This window comes from Camelus ferus, chromosome 11, assembly GCF_009834535.1.
Source record: "Camelus ferus isolate YT-003-E chromosome 11, BCGSAC_Cfer_1.0, whole genome shotgun sequence".
Lineage (NCBI taxonomy): Eukaryota > Metazoa > Chordata > Mammalia > Artiodactyla > Camelidae > Camelus > Camelus ferus.
Genome location: NC_045706.1, coordinates 5,083,692 through 5,095,776, shown reverse-complemented (window position 1 = coordinate 5,095,776; position 12,085 = coordinate 5,083,692). Strand labels below are relative to the sequence as shown.

Below are 12,085 nucleotides of genomic sequence, written 5' to 3'. Positions count from 1 at the left end.
TGAAAACTCCAGAATCTTCGCTTGTATTATTCAATATTTTAAAACCTAGTATATGACAGAAAACGGAACAAGTGGGTGAATTTCATTCCCACTTCTGAGAAGGACTGTGATCCTTTTTGATGTAGGATTCAGTATGTATTTTTACGTTATATTTGGTTTGTTTCAAGCTCTGAAATAATCAGTTTTACTTTATGCTCTAAATGAGCGAATGGTGAATTTGAGACTATAGCCATTCCAAATGAACAAATATGCTTTTAATAATAAATTCTGAAATGCCATTTGCAAATATTTCCTTTGCAACTATAACCCTGGATGTCCACAATTAAAGCCTCAAGAATTTTGTAAGGGCAGTCCTTGGATACTGTCTTCTGTGGGGAAATTACTTACGTGTTCATGGACGAATAGGTCTGTCTGATGCTGAGGATACTTCTGAACTCATGTATTTGTCTGCATAATGGACCTCTGTGGTATTAATTATAAGTCAGTGTGGATGTACCTTTGGTACCCTGTTCTATTTGGAAAATTAATTTGCTTTGCTTTTCTTTTTTTTTTTTTAAGTGAAAACTACCTGGTTCGCTGGTCAAGTTCCGGATTGCCTAAAGATATAGACAGATTACATAATTTGCGAGCTGTTTTCACTGTAAGTGCATCCAGAGATGTTCAGTTGAATTGCTCACCATTCTAAGGACTATTTTTAATGACCCCCTTCTGCCCTCTCACCACACTGGAGTATGGCTCCTTGGGGTGCTTGTGGGGTTTTTGGGGGGCAGGTGGGGTGGGGAAGGGAGGTAATTAGGGGTATCTGTCTATCTATTTATTTTAATGGAGGTACTGGGGATTGAACCCAGGACCTTGTGCATGCCAGGCATGTGCTCGACCACTGATCCTCCCCACCACTTGTTAATTTAGTAACAATAACATAACTGCCCAGAAATATTCTGGGTCTCTAGCTACCCTTAGAATCCCCATGATGAAGATTTACTCCATTGCCATTGAACATGTCTCTTAAACTTGGATCTCAAATTCATTTAATGCTAATTGACTTTTGTTATTCCGTTCCTTTTTGTCATGCGAATAACTTATTGAAATGCTAAAAACTGGTTGGAGAAAAGAGTTGCTATCCATCTTTTTTACCGTCTGTTTCAACTGAACCTGCCTTGAGTAATGGTTCTCCCAAGTAATTTATGAAATTAATATTTCTAGGACCTCGGGAGCAAAGACCTGAAACGGGAGAAGATCAGTTTTGTTTGTCAGATCGTCCGCGTGGGTCGCATGGAGCTGAGGGACAACAACACGAGGAAGCTGACCTCGGGCCTGCGGCGGCCTTTCGGGGTGGCCGGTAATCCATTTCTCTCCTTTCCCTTACGAGCGCCAAGATCATCCCATTCGCTGTGAATACCAGCTGCTCTTGAATATTGGACAGTGGGCCGCTTGATTTATAAGCTTTTCTGTTGCAGAGAAAAGAAAAATCTTATTAGTTCTTCTCTCTATGGTTTCAAGTTGACCTGCAGCCCAGGCTGCCTCGCTCCCCAGGCTTCAGACGTAAATCATGTATTTGGTTTTCAAGTGGATCCAGTCTCCTGGAGGAGACCCTGACCCACATTCTCCTCCTGGAGGGAAGCCGGTCCCGGGAGAGGTTCAGGGCTTCTGGGCTGGGCGATCGACTAACTTGGGAATGAATTTGCACGGAATGGTCAGAGCGATGATGAGACGGGGAGATGAAACTGCGGGGACGATGTGGTTGTCTTCAGAGAGGTGCTTTTTATCCTGCACACGTGTGCGCTTCATTCCTCTTCTGTTCTGTTCTGCTTTTGGTGGCAGCATGAGAACAGTGGGGGAGGGGTTCCCTCGGCTGAGGGGAGAGGAGAGCGTCCCCCGGAAGTTCACACTGGCTGACCTCTTCCAACGTCACTCTCATTTTTCACAATTTGGGAAATGATTTCCTCTCACTGTGTGACGGTTGCAGTGGTATTTCATTACGCAGCCCTCTGTTTCTTCTTGTCCTTTTTGTGATTCTTGGGATTTGTATAAATATGCACGTGAGAAAAGTTCTTCCTTTCTGATGCAGTGCTGGATTTCTTATACCAACAGCAAAGGAAGGATTCTTTGCCTGGGCTGCCAGGAAACTCAGGGCTTAGTTTAATTTTGTTTGGTTTTGACCTATTTTATTTTGTTTTGTTTTAATTGAAGTATGGTTGATTTACCACGTTGTGTTAGTTTCTGGTGTGCAGCATAGTGATTCAGTTACACATTTATATATGTATCCCTTTTCATATTCTTTTTCATAATAGGTTATTACAAGATATTGAAAATAGTTTCCTGTGCTGTACATAGGAGCTTGTTTAAGCTTGTTTATCTATTTTATATACAGTTGCTTGTATCTGCTAATTCCAAACTCCCGGTTTATCCCTCCATCCCCTTCCTGGTAACCTTGTTTGTTTTCTATGTCTGTGAATCTGTTTTTGTTTTGTAAATTTGTGTCATGTTTTTAGATTCCACATGTAAGTGATACCATATGATATTTGTCTTTCTCTGACTTACTTCACTTGGAATGATAATCTCTAGGTCCATCCATGTTGCTGCAAATAGCATTATATTTCATTTTTTTTTATGAGTAGTATTCCACCGTATATACACCCCACATCTTCTTTATCCAGTCATCTGTTGGTGGACATTTAGGTTGCTTCCATGCTGTTTTGACCGCTTTTAAATAGGTTTTAGTCTCAGGTCAGTTTTAGGTTCACAGCCAAATTGAGGCAGAGGGGGCAGTTCTCACTTCCCTTCCTGGTTCCTCCCAGGGGGGGCTGGCCCTCCTGGAGCTGTTTTCGCTGGTGTGCTTCTGTGAATATGAAGTCAGGACTTGAGCTTTCTGCTTGTATATTTCCCAGCTTCCTCCTGAGATCTCTTAGTCTGAGACGGAGGGAGTGCGTTTCATCGTGTGATGTGATCATGTAAATTTTTGACACGGGTAAATACTTTAAAGTAGCGGCTCTCAGCCCAAAGTGTATTTCTCATACACACTTGTACTTTCACAGACACAGTCTGGGAGCTGTTAAAATGTGTTCTTGCCCAGACCCCATGCCAGATGGTTGAGTCAGACCTGTGCTTTAACCAGCATCACCTTTGCGCCATGGCGGGCTATGTGGTGACTGGCGGTTGGCTGCCGTCTGACCGTGTGCCTGCCTGCTGCACGGTGGCCTCAGCACGCCCCGGGGCCTCTTTTCAAGGTACTGAGCCTCTGACCCACTCGGTCCATACCTCCTCTGACCCCGTGTTCTCTGTCTCATGAAGAAGGGACATCTCAGGATATTGATCAACGTTTTGGTGATCATATTCTGCCCATTTGTTTTCCAGCCGCATCTCCACGTCCAAATTTAATCCTGAGGCTTTATCTGGAAGGCTGCTGCACGCTGCTGGCGGGGCCCAGGTTGCTGACGTGAGCAAGGCGTTGGTGGACCTTCTTAAGCCTACAGTTCTTAGCCTTCTATTGAAAATATGATGTCGCTTTTTAAAAGACCTTTTTATAATGTGAAAGTGATGTAAAATTGTAAAAATGATGGAAAAGAAAGAAAAGCATAATGAAAACATCATTCATTCCTAATTTTGTGTAGCCAAGGTTGGACGTCATGGCATTTTGGTATATTTGTTTATAATTTTTTTCCCCTTGTGTGTGGTATGTTAAGTTTTTGAAACACGACCAGACCATACTTTGTTTTAAAAGTTTTTTTCAGCCTTCCTATATATAGGTTTTGTGTTTTCATTATCATCATAAGCACATTCCATGTCATTATCTCTTATTTTCATTCTATTTTTCTTTTTAAAAATTCTTTTAATTGAAGTATAGTCAGCTTACAATGTTGTGTCAATTTCTGGTGCACAGTATAGTGATTCAGTCATACGTATACATACATACATTCCTTTTCATTATAGGCCATCGCAAGCTATTGAATATAGTTCCCTGTGCTCTACAGTAGGACCTTGTTGTTTATCTGTTTTATATACAGTAGTTAGTGTCCACAAATCTCAAACTCCCACTTTATCCCTTCCAGCCCCCTTTCCCCCTGGTAACCCTAAGTTTGTTTTTTATGTCTGTGAGTCTGTTTCTGTTAGACCATACTTTTTTGTTGTTTGTTTATTTGTTCACTTTTTCTGGTCTCTTTTTTTACATCTTAACCCTGTTCAAGTGTACAGTTCGTAGTGTGAAGTATACTCACATTGCATATTTTGTACTTTTATCTTTTTAAAAAACTTAACTTTATGTTGTGAACGTTTCATTTTATTAATAATATTCAGAAATCCGGATTTCCCATGGCTGCAAATGTGGCTGTGTCGTTATTTCAGTGGCCCTTTGCTTTGGGGCTTTGGGATGTCTTCAGCTTTGAGGTTTGGCAGGTATGTGGTGCACAGCCTTGAACTTGGATCTTTGTGCCCCTTCTGTTTGAAGAGGCTGAAGCCCTCGAAGTGGAATTGCTGTGCATTTTGGCCGCCTCGATGCTCCGGGCCTGGGTGCTGTGAGCGGGTGGTACTGGGCGTCACCCTGAGCCTGCCCGGCCCCTCCCCCTGCGGTGCGTTTCCCGTCACTCCTTCCTGGTTTCCTCCCTTTGCTGTCCCTCCTCCACTGCCATCGTCCTGACGCCACCTTCCTCCTACTGCTGGTGTCGCGTGATGTTGTTTCTGCGCCCTTCACGTCCTCCTCTGTCACACGCCCACGGTGACTACAGACAGCTGCACTCTTGGCTTTTCTAAGACTGACCCTCACCCCTGCATGTAGAGACCCTGGGCTCTCAGTTTGGGGGTGACCCCCTCCAAGTCCTTCATATCCCCCTTTGACAGTGGGCACCTTTTAGGGCCCAAAGTCCCAGCTGCAGTGAGAACTTCTGTGGCCGAGGCCTGTGTGCTGCAGAGCAGCGAGGGAGGGCCCTGGGGAAAGGATGTGGGGAAGGCAATTTCAATGCCTTCAACTCCGAGCCTAAGTCCGGGGGGTCCCAGGGGCTGTCACCCCTAGGAGGTAGCAGAACCAAGGCTGCTTTCCACTTCCTGGTGCCCCGACCGAGGCTGTGTTTCTTGCTCACATGCTGACTTCCTGCCAGTAGTTTCTGGGCTCCTGATGGGGCCAGGGCTGGAGACGGGGGCTTTGACCAGGGAGCTGGGCCATCAGGGTGACTCACCGTCAGACAGACTAACGGAGGAGAGAGGTCTGCAGACACAGGAAGGCTGCAGGAGAAGGTCTCCCAGGTTCAGACTCACCTTGTTCTAGCCCATAGCTGAGTGTCCCAGCTGTTGCTGCAAAGACCAGAGGCTGATTGGATGTTGGCTGAAAAACGAGCTGTTTGGTGGTTCTGACACGTGGTGAAAGTGTGGTCTTGGGCGTATGAGCATCTTCACAATAGGGGAGATGCTTCTGTTCTGGTCCTACAGATGCCTCCCCACTTTTTTGGGTGGAGGAAGGTGGCAGAAACGGAAATTGTTCCCACTTTTAATATATGATCTTATGTCGTTCGGGAAAGGATCGTGCACAAGGACATAAATGAGGCGTGTCGTTCACTTACCCGCGGTCAGGGGTGGAGGCTGAGCAGGGTGGAGAGCATACGTGTCCAGCACCCCAAGGGCTGTTCTGGGGGTTTCTCACTGTGTTCTTCAGACCTGGGGCACTGGGGACTTTGTAGCTACCACATTTTGGGCAAGTTCATTCGTGTCTTTGAGCCTAGTTTCCTCAGCCGTCCAGTAGGTAAGTGTGGGGATTAACTTTCAAATGTTTGCTGAAAGTGTCTGCAGACGCCAGCATGGGGATGGGCAGACCTTAGCCACTTCATTACGGTTTCCCTATTTGGGGGCGTGTGGTAAGTGATGTGAGGCCTCCGCACAGTGCTGTCCTGTGTGGTCGCCCTGCCACGCATGGTATTTCAGTGTAAATGAATGAAGTCGAAGTAAGAATTGAGTTCCTCCATCACACTGGCCACTTTTGGGTGTTCCGTGTGATCGAATATCTCATCATCACACCAAGTTCTCTTGGGCAGTGCAGCTCAGTCAGTGCCCGTTGGATACTAGGAGAAGGAATTTATTAACTGGGATGCTGCCATTTGAGCCCGGACCCTATTTGGGTCGGTGTTTTCAGATAACTTAATTTATCTTTCAGCCATGGAAAACCCTTACCCTTGAATATCAAAACATTCCACCATGCAGTTTGTGCTGTAGTTGGAAGACATTCTGATGTTGCTCTGTTTGTTTGCTTTCTAGCACTTAAGCAAAACAATCTCTGTTCTTTTCTTGTCCCCAGTGATGGATGTCACAGATATAATCAATGGAAAAGTAGATGATGAAGACAAACAGCATTTCATTCCCTTTCAGCCGTAAGTACAGAGCAATCAAAGTACTTAACCAGATAGAAGATGGGAAACGTACGTTTGGGATAATTATCTTTATAGTTAAGTTGATCAACTCAGCACAGATAGCACTGATTATTTTATAATAATGGAAAATCTGTTTAGTCACTGCTGGGGTGCGTGGCATTTTTGTCGTCACTAGAAACTGGGGTTAGAGTTTGTTTATAGTCTCACAAGTAGCAGATTCTCCAGGTGATCCCTGAAGTGCCTTATCGTGTAGGACATGCAGAATTACAGTTCCACTCCGAGCATGAATATTTCTTTACGTAATTGATTTATTCTGGCAGCTATTCACGTTCGCAAAATACAATATTTTCAAATACATCACGGGACATTGCTGTTTTTACAATTAAAAAGAAAAACCAAACAAAACAGGGATGAATTCTTTTGTAAAACAAGAAATAAGACTTTAAGGAAATGATCGTGCTGGTGACTTTTGTGTCTATGTGTTGCTTACGGTGGACTCTGGCTGTGCTTGCCATTTGTGGGGGTTGTCTAGTTCTGACCTGACGTCTGTCGAGAGGTGTGGGAAGCTGGGAAAGCACTTGGAGGAGATTCATTAAATTGATTCTCTGATCTGAAGGTAGATCCCCTAGAAAAGTTTCAAAGACTTGGTGTTACTTCCCTGGAGATGAAAGCTGGAGCGCACCTGGATAATGGTGGGTAGTCCCTTCAAGGGCACTTCCACACCTCAGACAGAGGTGGGGAGAGAGGAGGAGGAATTAGAGTGGTTTAGGTTAGTTGCAAGAGGCGGCTTCCTCCTGGTGGTGTGAAACCTGTGCAGAGTGGATGACGATCAGTTGAGTTAGAATGACCTGTCGTAGTGCCCCGTGTTCTGTCTTTTCTCCTCATTCCTGTTTCTGTTTAAGTGGTTCCAACTTGACTGCAATTTTATTTTAGACATTTTTTTGTTGTTTTCAGGAGTTGACTGGGTTGGGGTGGTTGGCGGTGAGTGATATTAGTGGGTGGTGGAAGGGGTCAGATCCCGGGGCGGGTGGGGCAGGAGGTGTGAGGTCGCTTCTGTCTGCACCACTGTCTTTGCCCAGCGGACCACCCCTTCAGCCCCAGGCTTGAGAACCACTTGTTCAAGATGGAATAGAGTGGTTTTCTTTGCAGGCAGGTGATCTGGTCCGATAGCGTCCTGTAGCATGGCTCGGTAGGAATTTCTGCCATCTTCTCAACGTAAGAATAATAGAAAACCCTGTGATAATGTGCTTGAAGTCGGGGTTCATTTTTTTTTGTATCTCATCACACAACCGGAGGCACAGGTGTTTTATGGCTTTGTTGTTTAGATGTATTCTTCTGTCCAACGCAGTAACCACTGGCCACGTGTGGCTGTTTAAATTAAAGAAAATTAAATAAGATTAAATATTCAGTTCCTCGATCACAACTCGTCCCGTTTAAACCCTTCCATGCCGCAGCTGGCTAGTGGCTGCCATATTGGACAGCGCAGGTGGAGAACATTTCCATCATCCTAGAACGTTCTGTTGGATGGTGGTACTTTGGAATCAAACCCAGTGAAGATAGTTACCAAGGAAGCTCAGTTCTGCAGAATCTGGAAGTTTCTTTAGTAAACAAGAGGAACATCACCTTTGAATACAGGCCAATGTTGAGGTAACAAATAAAATGCATCATTATAAGAGATAATACTAAATTGCTTCTTTTGGCCATGAGAAGCAAATGCAGCCCAGTGCTGTTTGATTGCTGTTTTGTATATTAGACCTCAGAGTTTCCTGATGTCCCCAGTGTACCCCTGTGTTGAAATTACCTGTTGCCTCTTGGTGTCTCTGGGGAAAAATCAAGGGAAAAAGAACTTGGGCTAGGATTTGAAAAGCAAGGGGCATTATTGGTTTCAGATTCACTAATCTGAATGTCACCGGGACACGTTATGACCTACCTGAGATGGCTTCTTGCCGCCATCTTTTTCTGTCGTGTAGTGAAATACCCACTTAAAGAAATATTCTTACATGTTCAAGTCTTATTGTACTTTGAGGCTACTTGTTCCGTGAAAGGAAGACTAATAGATTAATATTTTCGATGTTAGAGACAAAAGAGAAGCATGATTTTAATAGCAAAACAAGCAGTGAAACCAGTTCTTTGGGAAATGCCTTGCTAATGAACCCATATTTTGGTCCATTAAGACTGATTTATTACATCACAGGAGAGGTTTTCAGGACGGAGGCACAGTGTACATGTCTCTCTCACTCTCTGTCTTTTTTACTTGGCGGAGTAAATTAAAACAGTCCTCAGCTCTCTTGAGTCATGGGGTCTCAAGTGATAAATAACATTTGTCCTTGTTTCTAGAAATAATTTGAAACATCATGTACATGCCATATATTTTCTTGCTCACTGCCTCCTGTGCTTCGCTGTGCTACGTGGTATTTCCCTTCGCCCATGCCGCCTGTTTGTATTTATTCTCCTGGTCCTAGAGCAGCCTCTCGTAAAAGCTCATTCATGGGTCCCCAAAACCTTGACAAAACGTTTACAGTCATAATTGTGTCACAGTTTTACTTTTCGGACATGGCAGTTGTGTTCTCCAATTTTATGCCGCTCTTTTCACATTTAACCATTTGAGGCTGCACTCGGTACCCAGTCTGATGGAGTAGGGTGGTGGTTTCCCGAGCTTCCCAAGCAGTTAGGTCAGAGGGTTTTTTTTTTTGTTTTTTTTTTTTTTGTGCCTTGATTTCCCTTCAAAGCACCTGCCCCTTGACCTGTGCTGTATGGTCAAGAATTATTGAAATAGCAGAAATGGCCATAAACATTCCTTGGTATTAAATGCTGTCCAACTATGTTATTTTTAGTTAAATTCCCCTTTTTAAAATTGTCTGATAGACATGGAGTGGAGCCATGGTGCACATTTATTTCCTGGGGACAGGGTCAACCTCGTTTACCTTACTTCTCTTGTGTGGTTCAGCATTTTCCTGATCAATGCTCTTCCTGTCTCTCTTGTCACCTATCCTGTCCTTTGTCGTGCGTTGACTCATGATGCCTCTCTCTCGCACTCGGTGATGATGATCTCTTGTGTTCCCCTGTTACCGTGACCTCTGGGTCTCTGTGCCCCTTTGTCTCCTGTGGTCTTGGTCGTCCCGTGCCCTCCAGGCTCGCGTTGGACGACGCCATTCGACACAAGCCGCTGAACATGTCATCCCGTTTTTCACCCAGGGTGGCAGGGGAGAATGATTTCCTTCAGACTGTTATAAACAAAGTCATTGCTGCCAAAGAAGTCAACCACAAGGGCCAGGGTACGTATTATTTTGTTTTGTTTCTCTAAATGTCCATTTACATGAACTTGGGACAAAGCTGTGTGGTTTGGATTTTAGTTTGATAATGATCATATTGATGGTGATGATAGTGATGATACTGATGATGATAATGGTGGTGGTGATGGTGGTGGTGGTTGTGGTAGTGATGGTGGTGGTGGTGATAATGATGGTGGTGGTGGTGATGATGCTGATGGGGTGATGATTGTAATGATGGTGGTGGTGGTGGTGGTGATAGTGGTAGTGATGATGGTGGTGTGGTGATGATGGTGGTGGTGATGGTGGTGGTGATGATGGTGGTGTGGTGATGATGGTGGTGGTGATGGTGGTGGTAATGATGGTGATGGTGGTGATAATGATGGTGGTGGTGGTGATGATGCTGATGGGGGTGATGATGATGAAGATGATAATGTTGATAACATGATTCTGGTAACGATGGTGATGGCAGTGTTGGATATTGGTGGGCACTCATTGTCCCTGATGTACAGCATATGAGGTTTTTCCTGCTGATCACCTTTGTAAGCATTGCTGAGAGCCAGCCTCCTGGGTGGGAGAAGAAGACTGACTAAGATACACTTAAGTGTTTGGAAAGGGCCCAGAGTTGATGAGACTAGAAGCGACTTCTTTATTCCCTTTCTCAGACCTGCCCCGCCACCTCCTCTGTTACGAACACCTGAATGACTTTGCGGGAGGATAAAGTAACTGCCCACTGCCTGTGCTTTCACCTTGCTGTTTGGAGAAACACAGAGACGTTTGACGTGGGCCCCCTCCCCGCGTGCTCTTTTCCCCGCTGGTTTTCCCCCTCTCGCGCTGTGAACTAGTCACTGCCGCAGTGTTGCTGGGCCCCCCCCAGCATGTCCCCCGGGGAAACTGGCTCCATTTTGCCGACCAGTTCCCCTTCCGCTCTGCGGTGGCGGGGACTTCTCCTCCCCCACGGCCTGTGTTGCTGTCATTGTTTTTAATCCCACACTGACAAGTTTCCCAGCAGCTGACCTTCTGTTGGCAGAGGCAATGAATCAACCACCTCGGGCTGGTGACAGCTGGCACTCGGCTGGCCAGGAGGGCTGCTGTTTACTGAGGCCCCGCCTCCAGCCGGAGGGGAAGTCACCTTCAGAATCACTCCGACCCAGGGGCTGCTTTTAGCGCTGGTGGGAAAATCCACCTCTCAGTTCTTGATTAGATCCAGACGTAACCATAAACTCAGCAGAGCTTCAGTGAATAGACCTATTTCATTGTCTAGTTGCCTTATGTCGCTAGACTTTTAAGAAACAATTATCTTGATTCATTTCCCATCATTCTAAAGAAGCCTGTGAATCAAGCCTGAAGAATGTTCTGGAGGAATTAGCGGCCCATGTTGCTCCACAGGGACCTTTGGCTTCCATTTGGTGTGAGCCACCCCCTTCCCTGGAAAATAACAACAAAACAAAAGCCCCAACCCCAAATGTTAATGAATCGTGTCGCCGGCAGACAGAGCAATTTTCAGCTGACCCAGGACCCGTCCTCTCATAAATTACCAGCCCTCCCAATTTGCACTTTAATTGAAAACCACAGGAAGGTCCAATTAAAGCTGTTTGATTGGAGCCACTCTCCGGGGGCCGGGGGTGAGGGGGGGAGCACCCAGGCCCCTGACTCCTCTTGCAAAGTCATCAAAGTTTTGATCAACTTTTATTATAGAGTCACGAAGGAAAGTAGGGATGGGTGGCAGGCCAGCAGGCACTGGCTCGGAAAGAGGACCGAGGGCCTGCCTGTCAGCCTCACTGGTCTTGCGGCCAAAACCGATGTCACAAAGATGGGCTAATGACAGGGCCCCTCCTTCCTTGAACTCCGGCGGGGAGGAGTGGTGCTTTCAGGTCACAGTGAGAACTAAGAGACAAGACCATGGACTGTTTTCAGAGGGACGGCTGGTGCCTTCCTGAACCAGGATGCCCTTGGGCCACCTCACTAGCTCAGGTTTACTGTGAAGCAGGAAGTGGCGGAGTGACGTCTCTTCAAGCTCGTTTTCAGGCCTGCTTCAGTGCCTCCCAGGAAATGCTGAGAGAGCCAGGGCCCACGGATGCAGCATGGAGCTGGCTGCTTGGTGTGTGGGGTTTTGCCCAGTGCTGCTCTGTGTTTCCATCTGTGGTGACCCGTCAGATCCTAGTCAAGTGCATGGAGCAGTGAAAGGGACCTGGGGGGACATGGCCTGTCTCTTCTGAACTGGTCTCCAGGCTTTGGCCCAGTTTGGGTTTACATCTACAGTGTTTACTTGTCACAATTGACATCTTGTTTTTTTTGGGGGGGGCAGGTAATTAGGTTTAGTTATTTATTTATTTTTTGGAGGAGGCACTGGGGATTGAACCCAGGACCTCGTGTGTGCTAAGCATGTGCTCTACCACTTGGGCTATACCCTCCCCCCATAACTGACATCTTTAATATTTAGCCTAAATTATTCGGAACCCTGAA

The 12,085-nt window shown here is 45.8% G+C and overlaps 1 protein-coding gene across 1 annotated transcript in view; it reads left to right on the top strand.

The window, feature by feature from the left end:
• DOCK1 (dedicator of cytokinesis 1) overlaps nucleotides 1-12,085 on the top strand; it is a 484,302-nt gene that overhangs the window by 70,341 nt on the left and 401,876 nt on the right. Inside the window, 4 exon segments of the mRNA XM_032490663.1 lie at nucleotides 559-640; nucleotides 1,204-1,339; nucleotides 6,278-6,350; nucleotides 9,483-9,625. Of these exon segments, the coding sequence (XP_032346554.1) occupies nucleotides 559-640; nucleotides 1,204-1,339; nucleotides 6,278-6,350; nucleotides 9,483-9,625 (434 nt within the window).